This window comes from Macrotis lagotis, chromosome 5, assembly GCF_037893015.1.
Source record: "Macrotis lagotis isolate mMagLag1 chromosome 5, bilby.v1.9.chrom.fasta, whole genome shotgun sequence".
Classification (NCBI taxonomy): domain Eukaryota; kingdom Metazoa; phylum Chordata; class Mammalia; order Peramelemorphia; family Peramelidae; genus Macrotis; species Macrotis lagotis.
The window spans coordinates 240,669,709-240,697,084 of NC_133662.1; the positions used below are offsets into that span (position 1 = coordinate 240,669,709).

The window sequence follows — 27,376 nt, forward strand, 5'->3', positions numbered from 1 at the left end:
TCCGGCCTCAGACACTTAATAATTACCCAGCTGTGTGGCTTTGGGCAAGTCACTTAACCCCATTGCCTTGCAAAAATCTAAAAAAATTCTGACTTGCCTAAGGTCACACAGCCAGGTAATTATTTAATTATTGTCTGAGGTCACATTTGAACTCAGATCTGACTGATTCCAGGGCCAGTGCTCCATCCACTGTGCCACCTAGCTGCCCCCTGAAAAGTTTTTGGAAGAAAGTTTTTGATCTAACAGAACCATGACAAAGCAATCCATTGAGTGGGAAAATAAAATCCTGTTACCAAATTATCTCTGACATGGTTCTGATATTCAAGATATATATATATATATATATATATGTATATATATGACACAACACATAAACCTGAAAGCCTCAATAGAAATTCCTTGATAGAAGAGTGGATAACAGATGTGCATAGTTCTTAAAAGAATTATAAATAACTACATGAAATATTGTTCTAGACAATCAGAAATGCAAATCAATTTATGGGTTAAGGTTTGGAAAAAGCAGTTCTTATCTCAGTCTGTGAATTTCTTTTACTATTTTTTTTTAGGTTTTTTTGCAAGGCAAATGGGGTTAAGTGGCTTGCCCAAGGCCACACACAGTCATTATTAAGTGTCTGAGACCGGATTTGAACCCAGCTACTCCTGACTCCAAGGCCAGTGCTTTATCCACTACGCCACTTAGCCACCCCTCTTTTACTATTTTGACAATGATCTTAATAGAATTGGTTTCCTTGATCCACCTATTTTTTTTTATTTCTACCTTGAACATGATTCTGAGTGTACTTAAGATGAACTTTTTTAAGGGGACACCCAGAAGGCAAAGGGGGCATGTCTACATCAAAAAGGTCACACGGGAGTCTCCTGCTTTGTATGACAAGGCAGCAGACTCTGGGAGAGGGCCTGGGGCTTGCTCAGCTACTCCATATTATGCAGTAGATTTTCTGTGAATGGGAAGAGGTAAGCATTCAGAGACAAGTTCAGCCCCAAGTTTTCTGCCAGGCTTTCTGTGCCCCCCTGCCCCCCAAGAATGAGGCCAACAGAATGGTCACTTATTTATTTTTGATACAAATGTACAGGACACACATCTGACAGTCATCCCACCCTCCACCACACAGACATGGCCCAGCTCCCAGCCCCAAGTGGGGTGGAGTGTTTGGGGGGAGAGAGGAGAGGAGCTGGAGGGTCCCGCCCCTGCCAGGACAATATGGCGTGCTTTGACAGCCCTGGCAAGGGGCAGGTGCCCCAAACGTGGGAACCCCTGCCCCACATTGGGCCCTCAGGATGGATTAGGGGCTTGGGAAGGGACTGAGATGGTAAGGACATAGGCCAAGCGGATGAGTTAGGGACCCTGGGGGAGCCAGCCCCAGGCTTAGGGTCCTTCACTCTTCTGGCAAGGCAGAGGATTCCTTCCCAGCACCCATCCTCCTCTGGTCCCCCAAGTGAAGCGGGGCGGGGCACTGGAGTTTTAAGGCCACAGCTCCTCTTCATATAAAAAAGGGGAAGCTGGGGGGGCAATAGGGGGAAAAGGGGTCTAGGGCTGGGGATCATAGCTGGTTCAACCACAGCTCATCAAGTTGGCATGGCTCTGCCCAGGGCAGGGAAGAGGGAGGCTCCAGGGTAATAATAGTCCCCATCTCTGTCCTTGTTTTGTCCCCTTCCTTCCCCCCCACCCCCATCAAAAAAAAAAATCCCAAAGGGAGCAGGCTTCCAGGACGGCACTGCCGCCCTCACTCATACACAGGCACACGGGGACACTCAGTTACCACAAAGTTAAAATTAAGAAAACCAATTTCCAGTGTTTGCTGCTGGGAGCCCCCTGGCAGGAGCTGAGCCCACCCCAGGGGCAGGGGCCGTTTGGCATTAGAGAGAGAGCAGCAGAGGGGCTGGTGGCTACAGGAAAGGGGACATCCATGGAGACTATGTACAAGGTGGGGGGATGCCCCCGCTCAGCCCACGAGGGCACTAACCTGGCTCATGGGGGTGGGTGTGCGTGTGCGGGGAGCGGGCCCCAGCAGGGAGTGGCCCTTCCCCCTGATCCTTTGCTGCAGGAGCCTAAGGGAGCTGGGGAAGGAGAGGGGTTGGGGGATGGAGGGAGCGGTCTTAGTGTTTGCACCCCCGACCCGGAACTCTGCTAGGGGAAGGGCTTATTTACAACCGGGGGGTGGGAGGGGGCTGGGTCCCACTGCTTGGACTCTGTCCCTGAGTCACACCTCACTTCCAGTGGGCAGAGAGTCCCTTGCCACCCTCCTCACCCCCAGTCCTTCCTGGGAGGGGGGGATGAGAGGGTGTTGGACACCAAGGCTCACGGCTGCCCGCTCGGCAAGCTCTAAGGGCACTTGTGCCAGCGGCTACTCGGATGGGGAGGAGTGAGGGTGGGCTCAGCTCCCCGCCCAGGAAGGGAGGGGGTGGGGGAGGGGAGCTGGGTCACTGTTTCTTCTCTCGAGTGGTGATGGTCACCAGCTGCTTGGCCGCCTTGGCGATGTCATAGGCGCACTGGATCACCTGCTGCGTGAGCAGCTGGAAGTCCACGGGGGCACCGGGCTCGGGGGGCACCGTCTTACGGCATTCGCTCTGCAGTCTGTACGCGCTGGCATTGAGAAGTCGGAGGGAGCTGCGTACGGGCTCCAGAGAGGGTCTCTGGGGGAAGGAGGGGCAGCTGCCTGAGTGCCCACCAGGTCAATGCCCTGGCCCTGCCCCAATCCCTGCCTCCTTCAACTTGGCCAGAGAAGCCCCTCGAAAGGCCAGTGAGACAGGCTTCTCCCCTACGGGAGTCCCCTCCTCATCTGGGTTCTCCTCCCTGCCTACCTTCGGGAAGAGGGAGGCCATCTCGGTCACTGCCAAGTGAATCTTCTCTGAACAGGGGACAAAGCTGAGAGAGAGAAAGAGAAAGGAGTTCACCGTAAGTGTATGTTAGTGTGTATGTGAGCATGTCCATGGGATGTTGTCCCCACTTCCCCCCTTCCTTCATGAATGCCACTCTGAAGGCACGGCAGGGCAGTTGTGCCGGGCTCTGGGCCCCAGGGGTACCTGTCATGCTTGAACTCCTGGGCCGCACGCAGCAGCTCCTGGATATTCTTGGTGACCTGTTCAGTTTTCAGGATGACGTCCTCCGTGCTGGGCAGGCCGGGGTCCAGCTCGCCATCCAAGCTCTCCAGTTCGGGGTGGAAGTCTTCATCTTTTCCCAGATCCAAGAATCGTTTTCCTTCCAGCCTAGGAAGGGACCAAAAGGCAAAGCTTCCAGACCATCTCCTTCGAGAACAACCCAAGCCCAGCACCTCAGGATCTCGCACTCTGCCCGCACTGGAAGGGGCCGGGGCCGGCTGAGGGGAACCCCAGGGCTGGAAGGGACCTCAGAGGGTCCAACTCCCGAGGATGAACCCGGGGTCTCCCAACTCTAGGGTGATGGGGATGGTTGGGGTGCTCACCCAAGCAGCGGTTCCCCACTCTGAGTGTTATCATAGTCACTATCAGCCCCACTGCCATGGCGGGAAAGCTTGCTCTGTGGGGGGACGGGACAAAGACTGTCAGAAATTGCCCCCACTAGGCCCTCATCCCTCCTCCTCTCATTAGGGTGGAGATTTTGGTCCTTACAAAGAACCAATGGCTCCATCCCGATGGGCCCAGCTTCCCCCCATCCAGTCCAGACGCGTTACCATGTGGCGGCTTCCATCCTGCGTGCAGGACAGTAGCGGGGAGGAAGGCGGGAACGGGACAGATGAGGCAGAGACCCCCTTGCGGATCTGGAACCCAGATCAGTGGCAGTTAAGTGGCTGCCTCTTATACCTTCCCCAGCCCTCGCTCCCCTTCTCAACATCACTGGCCCAAGTAAAGTCTTGCAGGGTCACAGCCATAGCTGACAGGACCCCGGCAACCAGGAGCTCAATCCCTTCACTGGAGCCGGGGGGCTAGCTGACCTAGGGGATCAGAAATGTGGCCCGGCAGTCCAAGCCTCTCATTTTAGTTTTTGGTTTGTTTTTTTTTTTTTTGCTAGGCAATGGGGTTAAGTGGCTTGCCCAAGGCCACACAGCTCAGTCATTATTAAGTGTCTGAGGTTGGATCTGAACCCAGGTCCTCCTGATTCCAGGGCCGGTGCTCTATCCACTGTGCCACCTAGCTGCTCCCTCTCATTTTACAGATAAGAAAACCCAGACCCAGGCCCAAAGCCACTTGCCCAAGGTCTCCCCAATAGTAAACCCCAGAAGGGAGATTTGAACCCATTTCCTCTGACTCCAAAGCTCTTGTAGTGCCTCTTTGCAGGCTCCTGGAGGCCTTTGAATTTAAATTCCTCCAGCTCCAGACCCACTCACCCGGTAGAGGCCCGCAGGGACGTGGACAGAGTACACAGAATCATCCTCCAGCTCCTGTGGACAGAAGCAGCGTTGGTACGGGGACATCAGACACAAACCCTCCCCCCGAGGGTGTCTCCTGCACTCACGCTGCCATGGAAGGGTTGGAGCCGGGAGGCGAGCTCGTCCCCAGGCTGGGCCCCAAAAGGCTTGAGGGCAGAGCCCGGCTCGTACATGGAGAAGGCCTGGCGGTCCCGGCGGTGGGCTGCCACACTGGCACCCCCGTGACCATGCTCCGCTCGCTCGTTGGGCACTGGGGCTGCTGGGGCAGGGCCGGTCTGCTGCCGGATCTGCGAGTTCTCGGATTGAAGCTTGTGGATCTGGGGACAGGAGGGCAAAGGTCACACCATGCCCACAAAGGACTCTGGGCGGAGGAAAAGGAGGGGTCACCCTCTGCTGCCCGGGCCACGGGCACCGGCCCAGACAGAGTGGGAGACCCGGGGCTCGCTCCCTGACCTCCCTCTGCAGTCTCCGGAGCTCGTCGCTCAGGCTGCTGTTGACCTTCATCAGCTGCTGAACTTTGGCCTCGGAGGTGGCCAGTGCCTTCTTGAGCTCCAGGTATTCCTGCAGGGTGACCGCCCCGTCTGACAGGTCCGAGGAGTCCATGCTCTGGGGGGGGGGGTGAGAGGAGGAAAGGGTCAGCAGGCAGCCTGAGGAAGCAGCGTCCAGCTGGGAGGGAGGGACCCCAAGGGGAAAGGACCAGAAGAGAGGAAAAGGGAGGGACAGTCACCCCGGTATTCCTCCCTGTCCCCTCCCGCCCGGGGCAGAGCCTCACTCAACCCCCCCGTGGCCCCAGGGCTTCCTCTACACGGACCCTGGCCCGGTTGTTGCGGGTGGCACCGGCAGCTCGCAGGGGCTCCTGGTCCGTGTCCTCGTCCGAGGCCACGCTGTCGTAATCGTGCTGGTCGTCCAAGTCGCTCTGGCTGCGCTGTGAGTAGTCGAGATTGTCTGGGGAGGCAAGGGAGGGCTCATGGCAGCATGCCCCTTGGCGCTCCAATCCGGCCCAGCCTCCCACTAATCAGTGGGCACCAGTGGGCCTGGGTGAGAAGCAGACTGGGGGGTCCTCGAGGTGGGCAGCCCCCAGGGGTACACAGAAGCAGCGGCAGCAGCCCCACCCAGGGTCCCAACTCCACTCCGCAGTCATGCTTGCTGACCTAATGGAGCAGGCAGCCCCTCGCCCCACCCCCTCCCACCTGTTGGACTGCTCAAGCTCTTGCCCTGCTGTCTCCGCTTGGCCTCACTGAGGATGTCAATGATCAGGGTGGCAAACTCTCGGGCGTTGAAGCGGGCGAGCTTCTGTCTCCCCTGCCAGGAGGAGAGAGACTCAGGGTGAGGAGAGGTCCCCCCAGAGCAAGCTAGAACCTCCAGGGGTGGGGGTGGGGGAGCCCAAGAGGCCTGGAGAGCCTCTCCAGACAGAGAAGCGGCATGCCTGCTGGGCGGGCCTGGCAGACACCCTTCGAATGCCAGGAGAGACAGAGGCGGGCTCACAGGCTGGCACACCCTGCTGCCGGAGGGGAGGCTCTCCCCCCGGCCCCACTCCCCTTAAAGCCGAGAGGCCAAGCCACACTTGGCTGGGAGGCAGCGAGGCTGGCATGACCCAGGGTTGTTGAGGGGGAGGGGAGATTTTGAGAAACCCAGCCCCCAGCCCTGCCCAGCCTCCCTCCCTGCCCGACCCTGCTCAGCCCCTTCACCTGATTTCGAGTGGCTGAGTACTCTGGGTTGACTGGGAGAAAAGGGACCGCACTCCGCTCCGTCACTAGGGTGCTGTGGTTCTGGGTGGCCAGCCACACTGGGGGGAGGGAGAGGACCGTCAGTCACTGCTGGGGGTGGGGGCTGCCATTTGAGGGACCCGCCGTGCCTCTAGGGCTGGCAGAGCTGGGCCCCAGAGCCGGGCAAGACAGGAAAAGATCTGGGTGAGGGTGAGGCCGAGGGGAGGGTATATGTGTACGAGTGGGTGGGAACAGAGCAGGATGGAGGCTGTCCTCCTCTCCTCCTCCTCCTCCTCCTCCTCCTCCTCCTCCTCCTCCTCCTCCCTCCCTCCCTCCCTCCCCGGCCTAGGCTCTGGGTTGGAATGGCTGTGGCTAGGAAGGAATGAAGGAATGGGGGGGTGCGGGGGAAGAGCTGGGGAAGGAGCCAGGGAGAACCAAGGGAGCCGGGCGGGGAAGGCCAGAAGTCTGGCCGCCTGCCTGGGGCCAGCCTCCCTCTCCTATCCCCACAGCTGGCCCGGGCTCCAGAGGAGAGCTCTTGGCTATCCGAGGGCCTCTGCGGTGGCCCGATGAGGCTGTCGTCTGGCCCACCCCTCACCCCTGACCAGAGCTGACCCACAGCTTCCCAGAAATCACATGGAGTCAATGTATGTTGGCATTGGAGTCCCGGGGCCTGGATTCCAATTCCGGCTGTATGACTGCCTCTGTGAGCTCAGTTTCCTCATTTATCACATAAGGGCCACAAGGGCCCCTTCTCTAGTGCTATGTCCCCCATCCATCTGCCGGGAGCCTCAAGTCTTTGAGCCTCAATTTCCTTCTCTAGAAAGATGAGGCAGTCACTAAGAGCCCTCTCAGCTTTAATCTGGGCCATTCCTTTCTCACTCTTTGCCACTTCTGCCTGAGCGCCCCAAAACTTCCTCTCCCCTCCAGGATGCACAGACACACCTGCGTCATTCTCTCTTCGATCAACCTCATCATAGACATCCATGGCCAGCTCCTCAAACAGGCGGTTGCTCAGCTGTAGACAAAAAGAGGGTCCCAGGCTGGAGAGGCCAGAGGGACCCCCACCTCCCCACCCAGAGAGCTGAACCAGAAACTGCTGGTAGGCAAGGAAGTAGCCGGCTAGACATGGGAGAGCAAATAGCTGCCTGCTTGCCTGTCAGGTCTCCTGCAACCCCACTGTGACAGACCCCTATGGCCCCACCAGTCCTGCCCTGGCATCTGCCCACTGGGCCAGGCAACTAACTGCTGAGGCAGAGGATGGATGAGGGCAAAGCGAGCAGTAGAAGCATCCTTGGTGGGAGGAAGGTGTGGGGCAAAGATTATACAGCCAGGAAGGTGGAGATGGTGAAAAGGGCAGCTCTGTGTTTAGAAGAGACCTAGAGATATAAGTGGGCACAAGAAAAAAGATCAGAAAGAAGAAGGGCCCCCAATTGTGGAGATGGAGCCATACGGGTGGGCTAGGGGGCTAGAGATGGGGAGCAGGAAGTGGGCTGCTCAGAAGGGCCCTGGGAAGTAGAGGGGGCACAGCAAGGCCAGGCCTAGTCGTCCTCACTCACTGCCTGCAGCTTCTTCTTTGCCGCCTTTGCCAGCTCCGACAGGTCCAGGCTTCAAGTGGAAGGTGGGGAATGGAAGTCAGATTGAGGATGAGAAAGAAAGGACAGACAGTTAAGGCACAGCCCAGTACCCTCCCCACTGCCATTGACTTCCCTCACATGCAGGGGCCCTGGTGGAAGTGCAGGAGGTGGGGAGGTCTAGACCCAAGGAAGGGGGAACCCCAAATATTTCCCTCACCCTTCCACCCAGTCCCTTGCAAAACGCCTGGCCCTTGGGCACAATACCTCTGAGACATGCACTTTTGGCGAGATCTAAGTCCAAAGGAAGGCAGTAGAGGAAAGAACAGGACAGAGGCAATGGTTACCCGGGCAGAGGACAGAGCGGCAAGGCGAAGGCTTCTCCCATCATGCCACATGCGCATCCATGCCACACATACTCTCCCCACCCCCAACACAAAGTAGACACAAGAGGAGGGAGTAAGAGGCAGTAGAGAAAGGGGATCCACTGAAGAACTTGGGTGCGGTCTGGGAGGCAGAGGGTGCCATTCTCACCCACTAAGGTCAGGGGCAAGATGCCCACATCTGAATGGAAGAATCAAAGGAAAAACACCCCCCGCACCCAATGACCTGATGGGGCATTTTAGGAAAATATTCCTATACCAAGGAAGCCCAGGGCAACAAACCCGCCCCACCATGACCCGATGGGGTGTTCTGGGGAAAAATCCTTTTACCAAGGAGGCCTGGGGCATCAGAGCACTAATTGGCAACCAGGGCATCCCCCTCCCCTTTTGGGGATCAGCAGTTGAAGCCAAGGCGGTAGGGAAGGCTGCCATTTTGAAAGTTGCCACGAGAGGGCAGGAGCATCCTCCTCATGGGCTCTGGAGCAGCCCAGGAGGAGGAGGAGGAGGAAAGGGGCATCCTGACCACCAGGGACTGGTCTGTGCTAGGTGGGTACAGAAGAGAGGCTTCTGGGAGCAAATGGAAAGAAACCCTGGGATGTTGCGGCCTTCTAACACTGGGACGAGAGAGGAAGAGCCCAAGATGGGGAGAAGCTTCCAGGTGGTGCAGAGAAAGGATAGAATGGCAGAGCCAGGCTAGGAGATGTCACATGGTGAGCTAGGAGGTCCCCAGAGGCCAGTGAGTCTGACCTGACGTGGCACAGATGAGGAAAGGGAGGCCCAGAAAGGAAGTGACTTGCCCAAAGTCACCCCCTAGGCCACTGGAGCGCGAATAGATACCAACAAAAATAATAAAAGCTAGCATGCATTTAGCGTCTTAAGATTTGCAATGTGCTTTCCATCTGTTAACTCACTGGGTCCTCACAACACCCCATTTCATACCCAGGAAACTGAAGCAAACACGTTAAATGACTTGCCCAGGGACACTCAGCCTGGAAGGTTTTCCTGACTCTGGCTCTGGCACTATCCGCTGTGCCACTAAGTTGTCCTCTAGAGCAACCCCACTGTATAGAGGCTGAGGTCCAAGGAGATTAAGTGGTTTATCCAATGTCATTCAGATAGTAATTATGCTAGGTGGCCCAGTAGAGAGAGCACCGGCCTCAGAGTCAGGGGGACGGGAGTTCAAATCCATCTTCAGACACACTAATTAGCCATGTGACCTTGGACCTGACTGCCTCACATCCATTTACAGTCCCGATTCGCATCTGACCGCCGGACCCAGAAGACTCGGGAGGAGAAAGTGAGGCTGGGGACTTAACACAGTATCCCCCTCACTCAAACCCAATACATGTGCTTGTCATGTCATCACCTCCCTGATGTAGATGGCACAGTGGATAGAGCACCGGCCCTGGAGTCAGGAGGACCTGAGTTCAAATCACTGTCATCACACACTTAATAATTGCCTAGCTGTGTGACCTTGGACAAGTCACAACCCCATTGCTTTACAAAAACAAGCAAAAAAAAAAGAATGAAGGACAAACATTATTATGCCCCAAAGGTGGGATTTGAACCCAGGTCCTCAGGCTCTCCAGCTAGGGTTCTTTCTGCTATACCAAGATACTTCATTGAGGTCAACCCGTCCAATCTTCTCATTTTAACCTAGGCGACTGAAAGAGTTGCCCCAGGTGGATCACAGAGGGAGTCAGAGGAGCAGGACCCGACTTACCTCTCAGGTTACAGCCCAGTCATGACTCCAATTTTTAGAGCACTTTCAGATTTAAATAGCGCTTTATTTATATCATCTTCTACATGACATGTCACATAGCCCTCTATATGGGCAATATGTAGACAGGGAGGTGGCACAGAGGATGCAGTGCAGGGACTGAAGTCTAAAGACCTGTGTTCAAATTTGGCCCCAGACACATACTAGCCGTGTCTCCAAATGGAGGGAGATCAGATGAGATGACAATTATAAAATGCTTAGGACACAGTGAATGCAATAGAAATGCTAGCTATTATCATTTCATTTGAAAGTGGCCATTTCACAGATAAGCAGACTTGCCCACAGGCAGTCACCAGACTGGACACACCTGGGCGGGCCTGGAAGGGCCCCTGGTGCCCAAGGTTGATGAAGAAGGCCTGATTTACTTTTACTATCTTGAAATGTCAGAGAAGAATAAAACTGGAGCTGCACAAAGTCAGGGTCCAGAAGCAGCTGAGCTGGAGGCCAGGGCCCTAAGCCCCCGTTTTCGCCTCCTTAGACAAGGAAGTGAAGCCTCTAGGTCCAGTCTATGAGTCTGGGCCTTCCTCAGCCTCCTCCCTATCCCTCTAAGTCTTTATGGACCTTATGGGACCTGTTGGGCCTTGGCTTCCTCCTGTGTAAAAGAGGAGGGGTCCTGGGGCAGAGAGTACCCAGCCTCCTCCCAGAGGGTGGCTCATCTCCCGGACAGGGGCTTGATACTCACCTGTCAGCCATCTGTGGAATGATATAATGCCCATTCTTGTGATCTGGGTAAAACCAGAAATGCCAAGTTACCAGTGGGGGTGTGGACAGCTGGCCCTGGACCCCAAGGCTCTGGGGGGGGGCAACAGATCAAGGGGAAGGAGAGGTTGGAGATACGGAAGGGGGAAGGTGAAGGAGCAGCAGTTGCTGGGGCCCTGAGGGTCCAGGGAGGTTGGGAAGCTGTACCTACCACACTGCTCTGCCCTCCCCCCCCACCTTCCCCTTCATCTCTGATCCTCCCAGGGAGTCTGGACCCAAGGCAATTTCACAGGAGCTGGTTGCTGAGCAACGGTACTCCCCAGCTGGTTCTGTTGCTATGGAGCCAGCTGCTGGGGTGAGGACCAGGGAGGACATCCCCCAACTCTCACCACCCCAGACTCACCTGGCTTGCGTCCACATAGGTAGAAAGCCAGACGGTCAGTCAGTTCATACTGGCACTCGACCAGACGTTCTGCCAGTTCCTGGTGCCCAGCCTGCCTGCAGGGGGGCACATGGAGAACAAGGCTCAGGACCTCTCACCTCCACCCAGAATCCTCCCTCCCTTCCCAAATGTCCATTCTGCCAGGCCCTCTAGCCCCCAACACTTACCTGGCATAGTCAATGGGAGTCCTTCCGTTGATGTCAGGGGCCCCCGGGTCAGCCCCGTACACCACCAACAGCTCTGCCTGCAGCGTCTGCCCAGCCTTGGCTGCCACATGCAAAGGGGTTGTGCCCTTCTCAGGATGGAAGAAGTTGGCCTGGGCACCCAGGGACAGCAGGCGCAAACAGGTTTCCAGATTGCCAGTCCTCACACTAGAGTGCAATTGCTGCCCAAAGAGGAGAGAAAAGATTCAGGGGATTCTGAGGGTTCTGGACCAATTCCACGCCCATCCCAAGGGTAGGACAACCATGAAGGGCAAACCTGCTCCATCCACCCTCAAGCAAAGGGCCCCTGGAAAGGATGAGGAGCCAGTTAAAGGTGTATGCTGGGGAGGAGAACATCATGAGATGTCCTCATCTGGGGTCCCAGACTGGATCAACCACAGGTACGAGGGGATGCTCTTAAACCTGATGCCTCAAAGTCACAGGAAGAGGATGGGCAAACTTGGTTTGCTGGCAATCACATTTTTTAAAAAAGGTTATTTAGTTAAGGCAATGGGGGTTAAATGACTTGCCCAGGTCACACAGCTAGGTCATTATTGTCTGAGGCCAGATTTGAACTCAGGTCCTCCTGACTCCAGGACCAGTGCTCTATCCACTGTGCCACCTAGCCGCCCCAGCACTGGCAACCATCTTGCTGAGACTGGCAGGGACCATTCAGGGAAGCCCTCCCCCTCACGGAAAAAAAAAAAACCCAAGCTCTGTCCTCCTCCTCACCTTACTGAGGTCCTTGGCGGTGACGCCATCGTCATCCCGACATGGTAGCTTATGAACAAATGCCAACATCTGGTACTTGGCTCTGATGAATTCTGACTTGATGGGGCTGGGGAGACGGGGAACGAGAGGAGGAAGAAAGGAAGAGAGCAAGTAAGGACACCTTCCCCCCAGCTCAATGTCCCCAACCCTGTTCCATACTTCCCTTCCTTGGCCAACGTCAGCTCTAGGCCTCCTCCCCTCAACCATGCTCACCCCCTGCCTTCCCACCAACTCCCACACTCACTGGACTTTGTCCTGAGGGTTGGCCTTTCGCCGGCCGCTCTGCACCTGAGCAGGATCCAAAAGGGAATGCTCCCAGATGGAGTTGGCCCCATTGCTGGCAAGGGTATGTACCATCTGGGGTGGCAGAAAAAAAAGCTAAGTTAGGCCACTTCCCAGGCTGGCGCTACATTCTGCAGCACAGAATATCCGAATAGGCACTGACTCTAGAAACAAAAGACCAGGGTTCAAATCAAGCCTATGATGCCTATTTCCATATGACCTTGAGCAACTGACTTCGCCTACCTGGGCCTCAGTTTCTTCAACTGTAAAATGAAAATTTATTCCCTATAGTTTCTCCCAGCTCTAAATCTAGGAATCTAAATTCATGTGGCCTACCTGGGCCTCAGTTTCTCCATCTGTAAAGTGAAGAGATTAGACTGAATGAATGGCCCTAGTTCCTTTCCAGTTCTCCATCTATGATCCTAAGACTGGACATGCCCAGACGAGGAGGGTTCCAGGAAATAGAGGGCCCATGGTCACTGGGCATTTTCCTGCAGGAGTAAGGAGTCGGGGCTTAAGGGCACACAGACCTACGTAGCCTGTTCCTCCATCTGCCTCATGACTTCTCTCTGACTCGATCCTAATGTCCCATCTCCCTATTTCCCTTCCTCGGCGTACCCTTACCTGCAACAAGGTGGGAGGCCAGGGGCTGTGTCGGAGGTGTTTAACGATGGAGATGTGGCGGCCCAGGCTCCGGTGGACGCTACAACACTCATCACAGATTAGCACACCCCGGTTGATGGAGGCCCAACCAGGATCTGGAGTTTCCAAAAGTGACAGAGGGGAAAAAAAAAAACAACAGAGGGAACGAAGTCATCCAAGAGCCCAATGCCTCTTCTCGGTTGGTTCCGGGCCACCCTCTTGGACCTGGCAACGCAGGGTTGAGAAGCCAGGACTCAAGATGCTCAGATCTCGTCCTTGCAGTCCCCTGGTAGTCCCAGACTGGGAAATCAATCAACCGTCATTTATTAAGGATCTAGTACAGGCCAAGAGACAGGCAGCGTGGCAGAGTGGGAATTCACCGCCGAGAAGGCCAGAGATCTAAGCCCACCTGTGACATCGCCTGGCTGTTGAACCCCAGGCAAGCCCCTGGAGCCCCAGGCAACTCGCAGAGAAAGTGCTGGGATGGGGACATCTCTGCACCAAAGAAATCATAGCTCGAGTTAAAAAAGGCGTTCCTGTCGGTGGTAGACATATGGTGACAGAAATGAAATCACTCTGCTCTCAAGCTTACATTCCATTGAAAACTATGTGTATAAGTCAATCTAAAACATACGCAATGTAAATACAAAGGAATTGTGGGTGTGAGAGGGGGGAGACAGCGCCCTCACTAAGTGGTTGGGAAGGGACATCAAGAAAAGTTCTTCCGTAGGAGGGACATGTGTCTCAGCCCAAGGACCTTTGGTCTTCCTCTTTTTGGGAAGCTGAGTCAGGGTCTAACGCTTACCCCTCTGCCCAGGCGCCAGCTCCTGCCTTTTTCCTGCCACCCCCCCCCGGAATACGTCAGTTCTTCTCAAAGCTTTCCCTGGAGTGACCGAAGTGAAGATACGGGCAGGACGCCCACCCTGGCATGGTCTTCTTCCTCTGAAATCCCCGCTACCTTGCCTAGCCCATAGGAGGTACTTAATAAATATCTATTGATTGGAGTGGGTTCATCTCAGAAGAGACTGAGGCTCTCCTTCCAGAGCTCTTCAAAGGCCGGTTCTTTGGGCTGACCTCCAGCATCCCTCTTTTTAAAGGAGGAGCTGCGGATGAGACAAGAGAGAATCCTGGTTGGGAAGCCAGGAAGCCCGGGTTTCTAGGTCTGCCTCAACCCCAGACTGGCTGAGGGGCCGTGGGGAAGCCCCTCCCCGTAGCTTCCTTCTCTATCGTGAAGAGGGGGGCCGTGCTGGTTGAGCTTTCAAGTCCCTTCCTCCCAGCTCTGGCATCATAGGAGAGAAACCCCACTCCCCTCCTCCTAGCTCCCACAGGGCCTCTGAACTCCCCTCCTTCCCTAAGTGATATGATTAATTAATGCCAATGAACCACCCTCCAAAGTAAGGCTCGCATCCATCCACTTATCTAGTCTACCCAACATCCCCCTTTCCTTTCAGTGGCCTCAGGGGGCTTCTTCCTCAGAGGAGAGAGAGAGAAGAGGGAGCCAGCAATCTAGGTGGTCCCCTTCCTTCCTGCCCCTCCCTTGCCACAGCCCCGGTGGGTAAGTAGGGCACCCTATCCTGACCTCACACTATGAGCAACGGCCCCCAAAATGGAGCTTGCCATTGTGGTGGGGCACGCCTTCCATTTCTCCCAATGTTTTATGGATGTCTTTTGTTTTCTATCACTTATTTCCGGACATTCTCCCCCCACCCTCGCCTCCAGTGAGCCCTCCCTAGTGAAAAAGAGTAACAAGCAAAGCCAGCATAGCAACCATAGCTGACAGCGTATACAGCGTTCTCTACCCAGAGTTCCTCTCTCCAGAGATTGGGAGACAATTGATTGTTTTGATACTTCTGGGGATCCCTCTGCTTTCCAACTCAGACTCTGACCCCTAGATAGCAACGGTAACTCTTGTAAATGGACGTTCCACAAGGCAGCCTCCACTCCCTGTCCCTGGTATCGGCCCGCGTACCTTAACCAAGAAGGATTGCTTCCCTAGGCTCGGAGGCCTGGGAAACTCAGGAGGGTGGGTGGTGGCCACTCCACCGGGCCAGCAGATGGGCCACACCACACAGATCTCACACTCCTCCCTTCTCTTCTCTCTTGGGAAAAGGCGTGAAGCTGTCACCTCACCTCCAGATCATCCCTCTGCTCTACCAAGTTCTGGCGTACCAGCCTCCCCAGGCCCCTTCCCTCCTCCCCCCATTCCCACATCCTGGGGCACGCTCTGAGTCTCTGGGACTTGGAGATTCCAGAAGAACTGGTGCAAAGGAAAAAAAGTCATCAGACCCGGGTTCAAATTTGATACCATCTATGATCCTTGCTGCATGGCTGCTATCTGGGTGACTTTGGGCAAGTCACACTGCCTGGCCGTGCCTCCGTGTCCTCATCTGTCAAATGAGGGAGTTGAACTAGCTGGAGATCTAGGATTCTATGACCTGCTTCAGAATACAGAGGGTTCCACAGCCTAGGGCACCCCAACCCATGCCAATGCATTGGGGTTTTAAATAGGAATCCCACTGGGCTGGGAAGTACACTAATCAGAGACCCACACTCACACACCCCTTGTCCTGGGGTTGGCCCCTCGTGGAAGGGAACAGTCCCTATGGCCACAGGCGGCTTAAAGTTGTGAGAACCTGGGTTCAAATCTTGACTCAAACACCAAGCCACGTCCTGGGTAAGTCGCAAGCCTTCTGAGCCTCAGTTCTTCATCTCTAAAATGGCCTGTCAGGCTCCTTCCAGGTCTATGCTGCTTCTCCCGATGACCTCCTACCCATATTCTCACACCCCAAAGAGATCAAGGGTCTACACTGGAGAAGAAAACCAAAAGGAGATGATGGCAACTAAATGAGTGAGTCATGTCATCCATGGCAGGGCCAGGTCCTGAGCTCAGACCTGGGGGCACCCCTGACCAACACCTACTCTGTGCTGAGTGCTGTGCTCAGACCTAATAGCACAACTGACCAATAAGCATTCATTAAACACCTAATGTGTGCTGAGTGCTGTGCTCAGACTCAGAGGCACAACCAGCCAATAAGCATTTATTAAACACCTACTGCGTACGAAGCACTCTCCTCAGACCTAGGAGCATCACCAATGGATGAGCATTTATTAAATACCTACTATGTGCCAGGGACTGTGTTAAGTGTAGGGAATCTAAAGTCCTCTTTTCAGGGAAGTCCAGGAGCCCAGCTTGTGGGTATCTTGGCCAATGGGAATGAGTAGGAAGGGGTGGGACCCTTTGGGTTGGGGTCTCGGATGGAAGCATTGCTGTGACCAGGTCATCGCCCTAATTGCCTCCCCCGACTCCCCTGACCCCAGATTGCCAGCTAAGAGAGATGGTGCAGGATGGGAAAGGAGGAGATGCTGGTCTGTGGGACCCTGTCTCTGGTGCAGAACACCCCCAGAAGACACTTCCATGGGGAGGAAGGGTAGTTCACCCTTCCACAGTCTCTCATCATACTTCAGCTCCAACATCCCCTCTTTGTTTGCATGCCTCTGCCTCCCCCCAGGAGCCTTGGGGACCCCTCCGGGGGTGGAGGCCCAGGACCTAATCCTACCAAGATCTGTGGGGGCTATCAACAAAACTGAAAGGCACACCAGTGCTGACATCCCCGGGATATGCTGCCTGGAGGGGGACAGTCAGGATTGGTTTGGGGGTCCCCCCCACTTTCCTTTCCAAAGAAGGCCCCTTCCAGGCCCTCAGGGAGCGGGGGCTGGAACAGCTGCACTGAACACAAGCTGAGAAAAGGTCACAGGGGAGAAAGCCACCATTGTGTGCCTGCCCAGAGTAGAGGCAGGGCCTCTCTTGTCCCCCCTCTCCCTCCCCATCCAGGGTCACCCCACTCTGCCTCCTGCCCCTCCCCCAGGCAGCCAGCCAGTGCCCTCCCTGCAAAGACACCCAGCAGGCGAGGCCCCGTTCTCCCCTTTCTTCCTCTGACTCACTCAGCGGGCCGGGTTTGGGCCTCAGTCCTTCTGCCTCTTAATGGGTAAATGGCAGATCCCAGGAGCCGGTGAGGAAGGGGGACAGGGAGGCGCAGTTCCCATAGCAAGAGCAGACCTCCGTGTTAAAAAGACTTGAGATCTGGGTCCAAGTGTTGGTTCTGACTCCTGCTGACTACGTGACCCTGGGCCACTCACCTCACTTCTCCCTGTTGAAAGTCGCTGGGCAAAGGGAGCTGCTCCCTACACCAGTGAAATCATAGCCCCATTCCATGAAAGAGAAAATCCAAATGTCCCAGGCTAATTAATCAGCCTTACATTTCTCATTGGGGGGTGTCCTAGGGTCAAAAGGTACCTTGGAGCTCGTTAAAGTCCAACCCCCTCTTTTTACAGAAAAGGAAACTGAGACCCAGGGAAGTGAAGTGATTGGCTCACAGACAATAAACAGACAATGGAGATTCCAATCCTGGTCACCACATAGCTAGTAAGTACGAAGACCCAGGTTTTTCTGACTCCCAGTCACTCTTCAATCCTTTCCAGATTGAAGGGCAGATGAAGGCAAATGTCAACACCCCCATTTTACAGATGAGAAAATGGAGACTTGGGAGGGGTGAACAAGATTTTTGTTCCCTGACCCCCCAAATCTACCACACTGAATTTCCAAGCAAGCCCTCAACCCCCCAAAAGCCTTGGTTCTTTCATCTGTAAAATGGGGATAATGTATGTCAGAAGAAACCTTAGAACACAATTAGAACAATGAGTTGTTATTGCCAGGCCCTGCATTTTTCCCCATGGCCAAATCCCTTTCCTGTGGGACAGCGACCAGGCAGGAGAGAAGGGGAAGCATGAAGAGGCTGAGAGGGGCCAGGAGATCGGGGTTCCATGCCTTGTTTTATCTCTTCCTGCCTCTAGGACCTTGTACAAGTGATTTGGCCTCTCCAACCAAGTGACTTAATATGGAAAAAATGGGCCAAGTTAGACCAATGGCTGATGTGACTCTTAAATCTAAATCCAAAGAGGCTAAACCATGGAATTCTCCCTCCAGGGGAAGGAGAGAGATCTCTCCCCTGACACCACACAGAAGGCTAAGGACCCCTGACTGACCTTCCCTCACAACACTGGATCCGGGGATCTCAAAGCACTTTCCAGACACAGGCTAGACTACAGTCCAATCTGGACCAGTTCAGATCCACTTTTGAGTCCTGGACTAATCTGGTGAAGTCTATGGGAATCCTTCTCAGAAACAGGTTTTTAAATATCTAAAATGGAATACACAGAATCACAAAAGAAGTCAATTCCATTGAGATACAATGATCAAAATATTAAATAAAAGTCACGGGCCCAGATTAAGAACCTCTAGGGCTGGGATGCTCAGAGAAATGAGGTCTGACGAGGACTCTGGACCCCTGACTCTTTGGTCTCTCTCTCCCTTCAATGCTCTCTTCTTTCATTCCCTTTTTTCTCCCCTCTCTCCTTCTTGCCTCTTCTCCTATGCTTCTGATCCTGCTATCTTTCCTCACCTCTCTTCCTCTCTTCTCTCTGCCTCTCTTTACCTCCTTTCACCTTTCTCTCTCCTCCTTCTCCCTCTGTTTCCTCCCCCATCTCTTCCTCTCCCTCTCCCCCAGTGTAACTTTACTCAGATTGACAATGGGAGGAACACTTGAAGATGTGACATGGGTCACCTAGAATGGGGGGCTCTTTCCCAAAGGGAGCAGGAGGGAGCCAGGTTAGACCTCCCAATGTAGTGACTCTGAAAGAGACTTAGAGCTCTGGAACAGGAAGGGCTGTCAGAGGTCATTCAGTTTAACCTCATCATTTTATAGATGGGGAAACTGAGGCACAGAGAAGTTAAGTGACTGGTCACGAGACTCAGAGGTGAGGCTGGAATCCACATCCTCTGAATTCAGAGCCAGGCAGTTCTGTCATTGGTGATGCCTCCATATATTGGGGACAGTGGGTCAGACACTCTCCTGTCATCTCATCCCCTTCCTTTTTGTGCTAGGTCAGGGCTAGGCTGACTTCGAGGGCAGGGCAGGGAGGCAGTCCTCATTCAGGAGTCAAAAGACACAGGGGTGTAGTTCCTGTTTGTCACAAAACTGTTGGATGATACAAGTGCCAGCCTCGGGCACTTACTAGCTGTGTGACCCTGGGAAAGTCACTTAACCTCTGAATGCCTCAGTTTCCTCATGGGTATCAGCGTCTGCCTCCTGGAGATGTTAAGAGGATCAAATGAGATATTCTTTGGAAAGCCCTTGTCACCGGCCCTGCTGACACATGGTCAGCTTGCGTTTTTCCTCTGGAACAGTCTTTCATCCAGGCCAATGTATCCCAGGGAGGCAACAATGGAAGCACAACAGTGATCTCAGCCAAGGTAGAAGAGCAGGTCCTATGTAAACCATGTAAACTGTCAGCGGCCAGTCCCAGGGGGCAAAGGGGGGAAGGGAGGGGGCTGATCTGGGTGTGGTGGAGCCCTACTCTGAAAGCCCATCAAGGTCAGGGGCCAGCCGCCAGCCCATTCTCAGGAAACTGAGAATGACTCAGTCAGAGTTCCTCTCCGGCAGGCTTCCAGAAAACCAGGGTCTCAGTCTCAGAATTACTACCTAGATCCACCTAGATCTGGATCAGCCACTGAAAGCTGGAAGGGACCCCAGAGGCCAATGAGACAATTTTACAGATGAGGAAACTGAGGCCTCAGGAAGAGAAAGTAGTTTACTCAAGGTCACCCAGTAATTAAGTGATGGGTGGGACTGATTGCAGAGTCACCGATTCTGGTGAGACCTGAGAGATGTCACATGTGAATGGCTGATAAATGGGTCCAGCACCTACTGCCCATTGCCATTCACTCACCACTAAGACCTTGGACATCAGCTCTCCCCATCTAGGATTTAGGATAATGACCCATCTTTCTCCTCTTTCTCTGCCTCTGTCTCTCACACACGCATACACACACATACACAGACATACTTAGAAAAGTGGCAAAGAATGCCACCCTGAGCATTATCCAATGAACATGCTTGGTGGAGCCTAATATTGTGCAGCTGCTCGGGGTAAGAAGGGCTAGTTTTGGTTTCCAGGTAAGCTGTGGAGCCTCAGTGTCAATAGGTGCCATCCCCTCCCTTTCCCTTCCCAACACACCTAATACTTGGGAATGAAGCCCAGACAGTGGAAAAACTGACAGGCATCTATGTCCACCCATCTGGACTCTCTGGCCATAATGTGGAGCCAAGAGGATTAATGGTCTTATCCCCTGGTTCCTGCACCCCAACAGTAAGGGGCAGTTTTATAGGAACCGCGAGGTCCTCCACCCAAACCATACACTCTAACTGATCATAGCCTCTACCCCACTTTTTTCAAGTCAGTTTAAGAGGGTAAGGGGGAAAAGATGAGAGCAGATAGGGATTATGTCCAAGGGGGGGGGTCCTCCCCAAATCCTCTGAGAATTCTTGCCCCCACATTTACTTTCTGCTGCATATTAATGCTGGATGACCCACAACTCTGATCCAAGGGCAAGAACATGATGGACTGGCACATAAGATACCTTCAGTCCCCGGTTTGCTCTGTCTGGGTCTGAAAGTGTCCTTGGGGGAGGAATGGAGGGTGGGCAAAACCATAAACACTGGCCACAAGCACTCTGAATATGAGCTTGGGGTGACCAGAGGAGGTCTCTGCGGTCCCTCCTGTCCCTTGTGGGGGGAGGGAGACAGAATGAGAGACGTAAGCCTCAGAACTGAACAATGGTCAAGCGGAAGGCTTAGTCTGAGTCCATTGTTTGCCAGTTCAGTTCTTCCCAAGCCCCCCCAGTGCCCCCCACTTCCTATCCCTTAACCCCCTTCTCTTTTTTTAGGTTTTTGCAAGGCAAATGGGGTTAAGTGGCTTGCCCAAGGCCACGCAGCTAGGCAATTATTAAGTGTCTGAGACCGGATTTGAACCCAGGCACTCCTGACTCCAGGGCCAGTGCTCTATCCACTGTGCCCCTTAACCCCCTTCTCATCTCATCCCTATCCCTAAACAAAATATTCTGAGTGCACCAGAGCCCAGGGGATGTTCAAGAAGGCAAATCTGGGATAAGACCTGTTAGACCAGGGCTCTGAAACTGGGGGGGGGGTAGTGGTTAGTGATGGTAAATATTATATGGTGAGGTTTTCATAGGGGTGCCACATTTAGCCTCTCTGCAAATCAACATTTCTTTCCAAGCAAAGGGACTCACCCAAGGTCATTCAGCAGAATTTAAGTCTGTATGTATAAAATCTCCCCCCCCCCCAACTCAATGAGGCTAGACATTGCTCATGGTGCAGGGAAAAGGAACAGGGAGGAAAGGAATTGGGGGGGGGGATCTGGGAAGTCAATCATTACCGTTCCCCAGGATCCCCTCCTCTCTGTCCCTTCCCCCATTCCCACTTTCCTATCCTGTCCCTCAGAATAGGCATTCACCTGAGCAACTGGGGGGAAGGGGAGTTGGCATTTTTTAATCAGGGCAGGGTTCAGGCTTCTGGGTGTGGGTAAGCAGGGAAGGGGAAAGAGGGTGGAAACCAGATACTAGATGGAGAGAGGGGCAGGGTCATTTACTGGAGTGTATTTATTAACTACATTCCCCATCTGAAAACAGACCAGGGAGATGTGACAGGAGTTTATGTTCCAGAAACTGAATTCCAAACCTCAGTTTCCCTTTCCTGAGCAATGCGAACAGGAAAGGAAGGGCCACAAAAATCTAGCCTCTGCCAAATAGTATGACTGGCCACTGGCACTTTCCCTTTGGCCAGAGGAGCTGGCAGAAAGTGGGCAGAGGCCAGCTTGTTTTCCTATCGTGGTCCATGCCCTGTTCTTGCTAGGGGCCCTTCAGTTCTATGCCCAAGACAGAAATGACTTAGGCTGTGGGGGCAGGGAGCCAGAGGAGCAGATGGTTACAGGAGGACATAGGGGTGAACAGCAGGGGCTGGGGTGAAGGGGAGGAGGACAAGTCAGAGTCAGACATGTGGTCCATCCCAGCTTGCTGAAGCATGTGACCTGAAAATGGGCAGCAATTTTGGCCTTGGTGGTTCCAAAGAGCTGGCCAGGGCCACCCTCAGCCAGAGCCAAGTCCCATCTTAGAATGGCATCAAGAAAGAAAGGAAAAGAGGGAAGGCCCATTTTGCTTCCAGTCTATCCCTTGCCCATCTCCAAGACACCCCAAGGGCGGACATGGGCACAGATGGCTCCTGAAGAGGTGGCACGGCCAACTACGCCATGTCCAGCTGCACAGTTTGGCACTGGTGCCTGCTGCCTCCGCTCCATGGTACTCTCTGGGGGAAGAAAGGGACAAAGGCAGAGCCCCTTTCTGTGGAGAAGGGGGACGACTGACTGCCACCTTCCAGTCCTCATTCATGATATCATTTTAACATCTGCGCTGACACCATCTCCACGCATGTCCCTTTAGTTAAGGTTGCGGGCACTCTCTCTACAGGGGAAAGGGAAAGAAAGGGGTGACACGAGAAGGGGATTCATTCCCCTCAGGAATCAGAGAAGGTAAGGATGGGGGGGGGAATAGCTGCAACCTGAGGAGGTAAGACTGCCAAAATGTTCAGTAGGCAGGACATTGTCAGACTAGGGATTGTAGCTGGGGCTGGCCATAAATATCTAGTCCAACCAACTCCCTCCTTAAATGTGGGGAAACTGAGGCTCATTGACTGGAGTTGAGCTAATTCAAGGCTGGGCTTCAGATTTCCAAAGAATCATAAGGCAATCATAGGTAAAGCGCTCTATAAACCTGTAGGTGCTACATGCAAGTGAATCTGTTATCATTTAAAAATGTATGTCATATTAAATAACTTCTATTTGTATAGTGCTTCAGTCTCTGAAACACTTTATATACTTTCATCTGAGTCTTGTGACCATCACTCTATGAGGTGGGTAGTACAGGTATTTTCATCTCTGTTTTACAAACAAGGAAACGGAGGTTCCCAAAGGCAAAGTTTTTTGTCTAAAGAACTTGGCCCAGATGGTTAGACTGGAGACCAGAGTTTTTCCTATCACATCTTGCATACTTTAGAAACTATTTCCCCAAAGCCCCTTCCTCCTTCCCCATAAGCTACGATGTGGCAATCTCGCCCATCAGAACTATCCTGGGACTACCAAGACAAAGACCAACTGGTTCCAAGTCAGAACCTAGGCGGGCGGGGGGGAATCTTGGAGCAGTCCCTCTGGCATCAGCAATGGCAAGAAGAGGCTTCACTTCCTGCCACAGGTTGACACCCTGGCTGTTCCTCATCCTCAATGTCATTTCTTCTTTCCTCCATCCACTCATGGGGCATGCCCAAGGTGAGCAACCAAAACACAGATTGGCAGTGACTATTATAACCCTCTCTGTCTGTTGGGGGCAACCACTAAGATGGAATGGGGTGGGGAAGAGAAAAACCCCAACTCATAGGATCCTGGACCTAGATCACTTGGTCCAGCCCCTCTCATTGTGGAAAGGAGGAAACAAGCCTAGTAGAATGAAGACGCAAAGCTAGTAAGTGAGAACTGATTTGGGGATCCTCAATGGTACAGTGATAGACTCTGGGGTCCGGAGCTAGGAAGACCAGAGTTCAAATCCAGCCTCAGATACCTACTAGCTATGTGCTCCCAGGCAGGCCTTTTAATTTGTTTGTCTCCTGTTTCCTCAACTGTAAAATGAGGATAATAATAGCAACTCTCTCCCAGAGCAGTTATGAGGATCTAAAGAGCCGAATTAAACCCTGTAAAATACTTAGCACAGTGCAAAGTAGGTGCTTAATAAATGTTAGTCATCATCATCATCATCATCATCACCACCACTACCATCATCATGATCAAAACCCTCCAAATTAGCATTCCAAATAAATGTCTCCCAACACTATACCAAGAGTCCCCAAGGTCACAGAAAAAAGGGAGATCAAGAACCAAGAAAGGAGAATTGAAGCTCACTATCTGAGTGACCTTGAGCACTGAATCTCTCGGCCTCGTTTTCCTCATCTGTGAAAACGAGGGGATTGGATTAGATCCGATGGCCTCCGAGATCCCTTCTAGCTCTAGTCATCTACCTCAATGATGTCCCCTCATTCCAAAAACAGAACCAGAGAATCAGGGACTCAGGGGATCAGAGCAATGAAAGTTAGAATGGACAACAGAGAGCATCTCACACCCAGCCCTTCCTTTAGTAAGTGATTGACTTAGCCAAGGACAGAAAGAGGATGCTTTCTGACTTCCTAATCCAACCCACCTGAAAAGAACCCGAATTCTAGAGATCTTCTTAGAGGTCGTCCATATCGTGCATCTGTGGCAGAGTAGTACCCAGGCCAGGGCTCCAACAACCAGATTTGAACTTTGCCTGGAGCCACTCAGGAAGCTGGTCTTCCTTGGGTTCTCAGGGGTCTGATACAGTCACTGATGGGAGCTCCTGGCAGTTCTGAGTCCTGGCTTGGCTACTTCTCCTTCACTCGAAAGTTTGCAAAGCTCTTTCTAGGCATCCTTCCACACCATCGCCAAGTCTTTGGACAGACCGTTCCCCAAGCCTGGAATGCTCTCCCTCCTCCCCCTAGGCATTTTTAATTTCCTTAACTTCCTTCAAATCTCGGCTAAAATGTCATGCTACTTTCTCCATAAGACCTTTCCTATGGAGGAAGGGAAATTCCTCCAGTTGCAGCTAAGTTCTTTCTGAGATTGCTTTGTAAATATTTCTATTATTTCCTTATAGACCTCTTAGGGACATCTTGAAGGCAGGGAGTGTTTTCAGGGTTTTTTTGTCTTTACATTCTCAGCACCTGGATCACAGAGCAGGTGATTAATTAATGCGTGATCATTATCTTCCTGGAATCTAAAAGTCTAGGAGGTGGGTACTATGGGTATTATCAGTACATCTTAATAGAGTAGGGAACTAAGTTCAAAGAGATTGGTATGACCAGGGTCAGAGCTAGTTGGTGCCTAAGTCAGAATTTAAACCTTTTTTTCCAGACTCTAAGCCCAGCCCTGTATGAACTATGCCAGGCTGCCTCTCCAGAAGAGATGATCAGGGCAGAACAGGGGCCCTGAGGGCAGAGTCCCATGCCAACCTGGGGATAACTTAGTCAACGAAGAAAGACAACCCTCTGATACTAATGGGGTCAACAGAGGGTCACAGAGTTGGGCAACCACATGGATGCCAGGATGCCCCTCATCCCTATCTCGAAATGATCGTTGGAGCTAATGGCAACAATGGCGATTCCCAGTGAGGAGGGGGAAATTCATAAACAAGCCTCCCCCCACCCCAGATCCTTTCTGCCAGTTTAGAGGACTCACTGGGCACCAACTGCCCAAAGTGTTCAAAACATGCCTTCTGGGCTTTTCTGGAAACTTTCCAGAAGGATCTGTAACCCAGAACCTAAGTGGGAACTGGAAAAGAGGGTGGCAGCACGTGGTGATCTCTCTCCCCAATGGAAGAAGTCAGAGGGTTAACATGGCGAAATGATAGGAGCTTCTGGAAGTCCTGGAGTCCAATCTCCCTCATTTTCCAGAAGCAACTGAGGCTCAGAGAGGTTTCCTCTGACTATCAGGACTCCCCAGCCAATGACCCCAACAGACTGCTCAGATCTGAAGGGCTCCTTCTGCCTCCTTAATCCACCCCTTCCACACCAGAAGGAAATAGCTCCTCTGGTCTCTGTCCCCTCATTTCCTCCTTGGGGCCAAAGCAGGTAGAGGTGGGGAACTCCCATATGGAATGGAACTCCACGTCTCTGGGCAGAAGGGGAAACACCAGTCAACATGGTAGCAGAGGCAGGGGGGCAGGCGAGGCAGCTGGCCTCAGACCCCATGTCTCCCTGGTAAAGCTGGAAGGGACCTTGGAAGCCATCAAAGACCAATCCCTTCATTTTATAGAGAAGGGAAGGGAAGGGAAGGGACTAGTGGACCTACAGAGAAAATTGAATCCAGGTGTGGTTTGATTTCAGGGTCCTCCATACCATGCTTCCCCTTCTTGCTTATTCACAGACCTTAGGTACCTGCATAGGGACTGACCTGTGTTCCCTCGGGCACCAAGTGGGGGTTGGGGGAAGGATAACCCCAACTCAAGCCCCAGCCCCTGGCAGCCCCCAGCAGCCCCCGGCAGCCCCCGACTTGTCCATCCTCCCCCCGGCAGCAGGCTTTGTTTATAGGCTTCCATTTGGCCTGCCATGGTGGTGTGAGAGCCCCAGGACCCGGAGGGTCCTCATGAAGAGGGAAATGGGGGGTCCGGGCCCCTCCGCAGCTCTAAGCTGCAGGCCGGGGCTGCCAGCATGGCGAATGAGACAAGGCTCCCTGGGTAACCCCTGCCTCCCAAGCACCACTGGTGCCAACTCTCCAGGCCAGTGGCTTGGGAGCTGGGCTCCGGGGCTCCCGGAGGAGGGGGTGAGGGCAGGAGCCCCTGACCACCCCCTCTGCCCACAGATGCCCTCCAGGGCGGCGGGGAACGTGTGAGCAGCAGGTGTAAGACAGGAGGAGGCGGCCGAGACTCCATGACACAAACTCAGAACACACACTGCCACCCCCAAGGAAAGCTCCTTCGCGCTTCCCCCACAGCCCTTCTGCGCCTGGGAGCTGGGAGGGGGGGCGGCTCCCCCCAGCTCTCCACCGTCGGGGGGGAGCTTAGCAAAGCCGCTCACGGGGGCTGCCCAGGGACGCAGAAGGCACCCGGAAACGTCCTTCCTGAAGCTCGGACCCGGGGGGCCGAGGGGGGTGCTGGCCGGGGGGGGGGCAAGACGCCCCCTGGCCGGGGCCGCAGGGCCGGGAGCGGGCTGCGCCCTCCCCTCCCCTCCCAGGCCCCCCGCGCCCCCTTGCCCCTCCCAAGGACACCTGGTTCTGCAGTGGCTGCCGAGGCCGCAGCCCCCAGCCCCCCGCCCTCTGCGGGGGGGAGGGGGGAAGGAGATGCGGGGGTCCTCCGATCGGCGGGGGGGGCGCCGATCGGGCCGAGGGGGCGCCGATCGGCGGGGTGGGGGCGCCGATCGGAGGCAGGGCGCGCCGATCGGACGCGGGGGGGGCGCGTCCCGGCCCGGGCGCCGGCCCTCCGCGGTCTTGGGGTCCCGGCCCCCCGCCCCCGCCCCGGGCCCCCTCCCCCCGGCCCGGGCCTTACCCGGGGCGCTGCAGTCCGCACACACCTCGGCCCGCGGCCCCTTCCGGGACATCCTCGGCGGCGAGGCGGCCGCAGCCCGCTGGGCCAGCGCGCGGCCGGGGGCCCGGGCGGGGCGGGGGTCCCCTGCGGCTGGCCCGGCTCCCCGCCGCGCGTCCCGGCTGCCCGCCCGGCCCGGCCCGGCCCCTGGCGCCCTGGCTCTCCGCAGGCGGCTGGGCTCGCTCTCAGCTGCTCCTGCAGGAAGCGACGCAGGCCCGGCCCACCGGGGGAGGGGCCGCCGGGGGAGGGGCCGCGCCTCCCGACCCCCAGCCCGGGCCCGGGCCCGCCCCGCTCCCAGCTGGAGAAAGGAAACGGGGAGGGGCGCAGGAAGAGGCGCCAGGGGCTGGGGGGGGCTTTAAAGGGCCAGGAGGGCCTCGCTCCCCGCCCCCCTTTCTTCTGCCCCCTCCCCGCCTCCCCAGTCCCCGAGCTGGCGCCTCCCCCTCCCCAGCCTCTTCCCATCCCGGATGGGGCACAGGAGGA

The 27,376-nt window shown here is 54.5% G+C and overlaps 1 protein-coding gene across 2 annotated transcripts; it reads right to left on the minus strand.

Annotated features, from left to right (window-relative positions):
* Positions 1–1,057: 1,057 nt before the first annotated feature.
* GIT1 (GIT ArfGAP 1) lies at positions 1,058–26,960 on the minus strand. 2 transcript variants are annotated; one of them, XM_074189108.1, is made up of 20 exons: positions 26,861–26,960; positions 12,829–12,962; positions 12,167–12,279; positions 11,884–11,989; positions 11,116–11,333; positions 10,910–11,004; positions 10,490–10,532; positions 7,630–7,678; positions 7,016–7,088; positions 6,056–6,153; positions 5,558–5,669; positions 5,179–5,312; positions 4,821–4,973; positions 4,454–4,684; positions 4,326–4,379; positions 3,672–3,758; positions 3,444–3,517; positions 3,046–3,228; positions 2,824–2,887; positions 1,058–2,655 (listed from the first exon to the last, which is right to left on the minus strand). In XM_074189108.1, the coding sequence occupies exons 1-20, from the start codon at positions 26,910–26,912 to the stop codon at positions 2,443–2,445; spliced, it is 2,286 nt and encodes a 761-aa protein (XP_074045209.1). In that variant the 5' UTR covers positions 26,913–26,960; the 3' UTR covers positions 1,058–2,442. The 2 variants fall into 2 exon arrangements, with proteins under 2 accessions (XP_074045209.1, XP_074045210.1); XM_074189109.1 differs by lacking the exon at positions 3,672–3,758.
* Positions 26,961–27,376: the final 416 nt, after the last annotated feature.

Excerpts from the sequence above, each read along its gene's own strand:
- GIT1 (XM_074189108.1), bottom strand. The coding sequence starts at position 26,912 with ATGTCCCGGAAGGGGCCGCGGGCCGAGGTGTGTGCGGACTGCAGCGCC. Across the intron at positions 12,963-26,860 it reads TGCGGACTGCAGCGCCCCGG|ATCCTGGTTGGGCCTCCATC; the intron begins GTAAGGCCCGGG and ends TGGAAACTCCAG. Across the intron at positions 4,380-4,453 it reads TCCAACCCTTCCATGGCAGC|GAGCTGGAGGATGATTCTGT; the intron begins GTGAGTGCAGGA and ends TTCTGTCCACAG.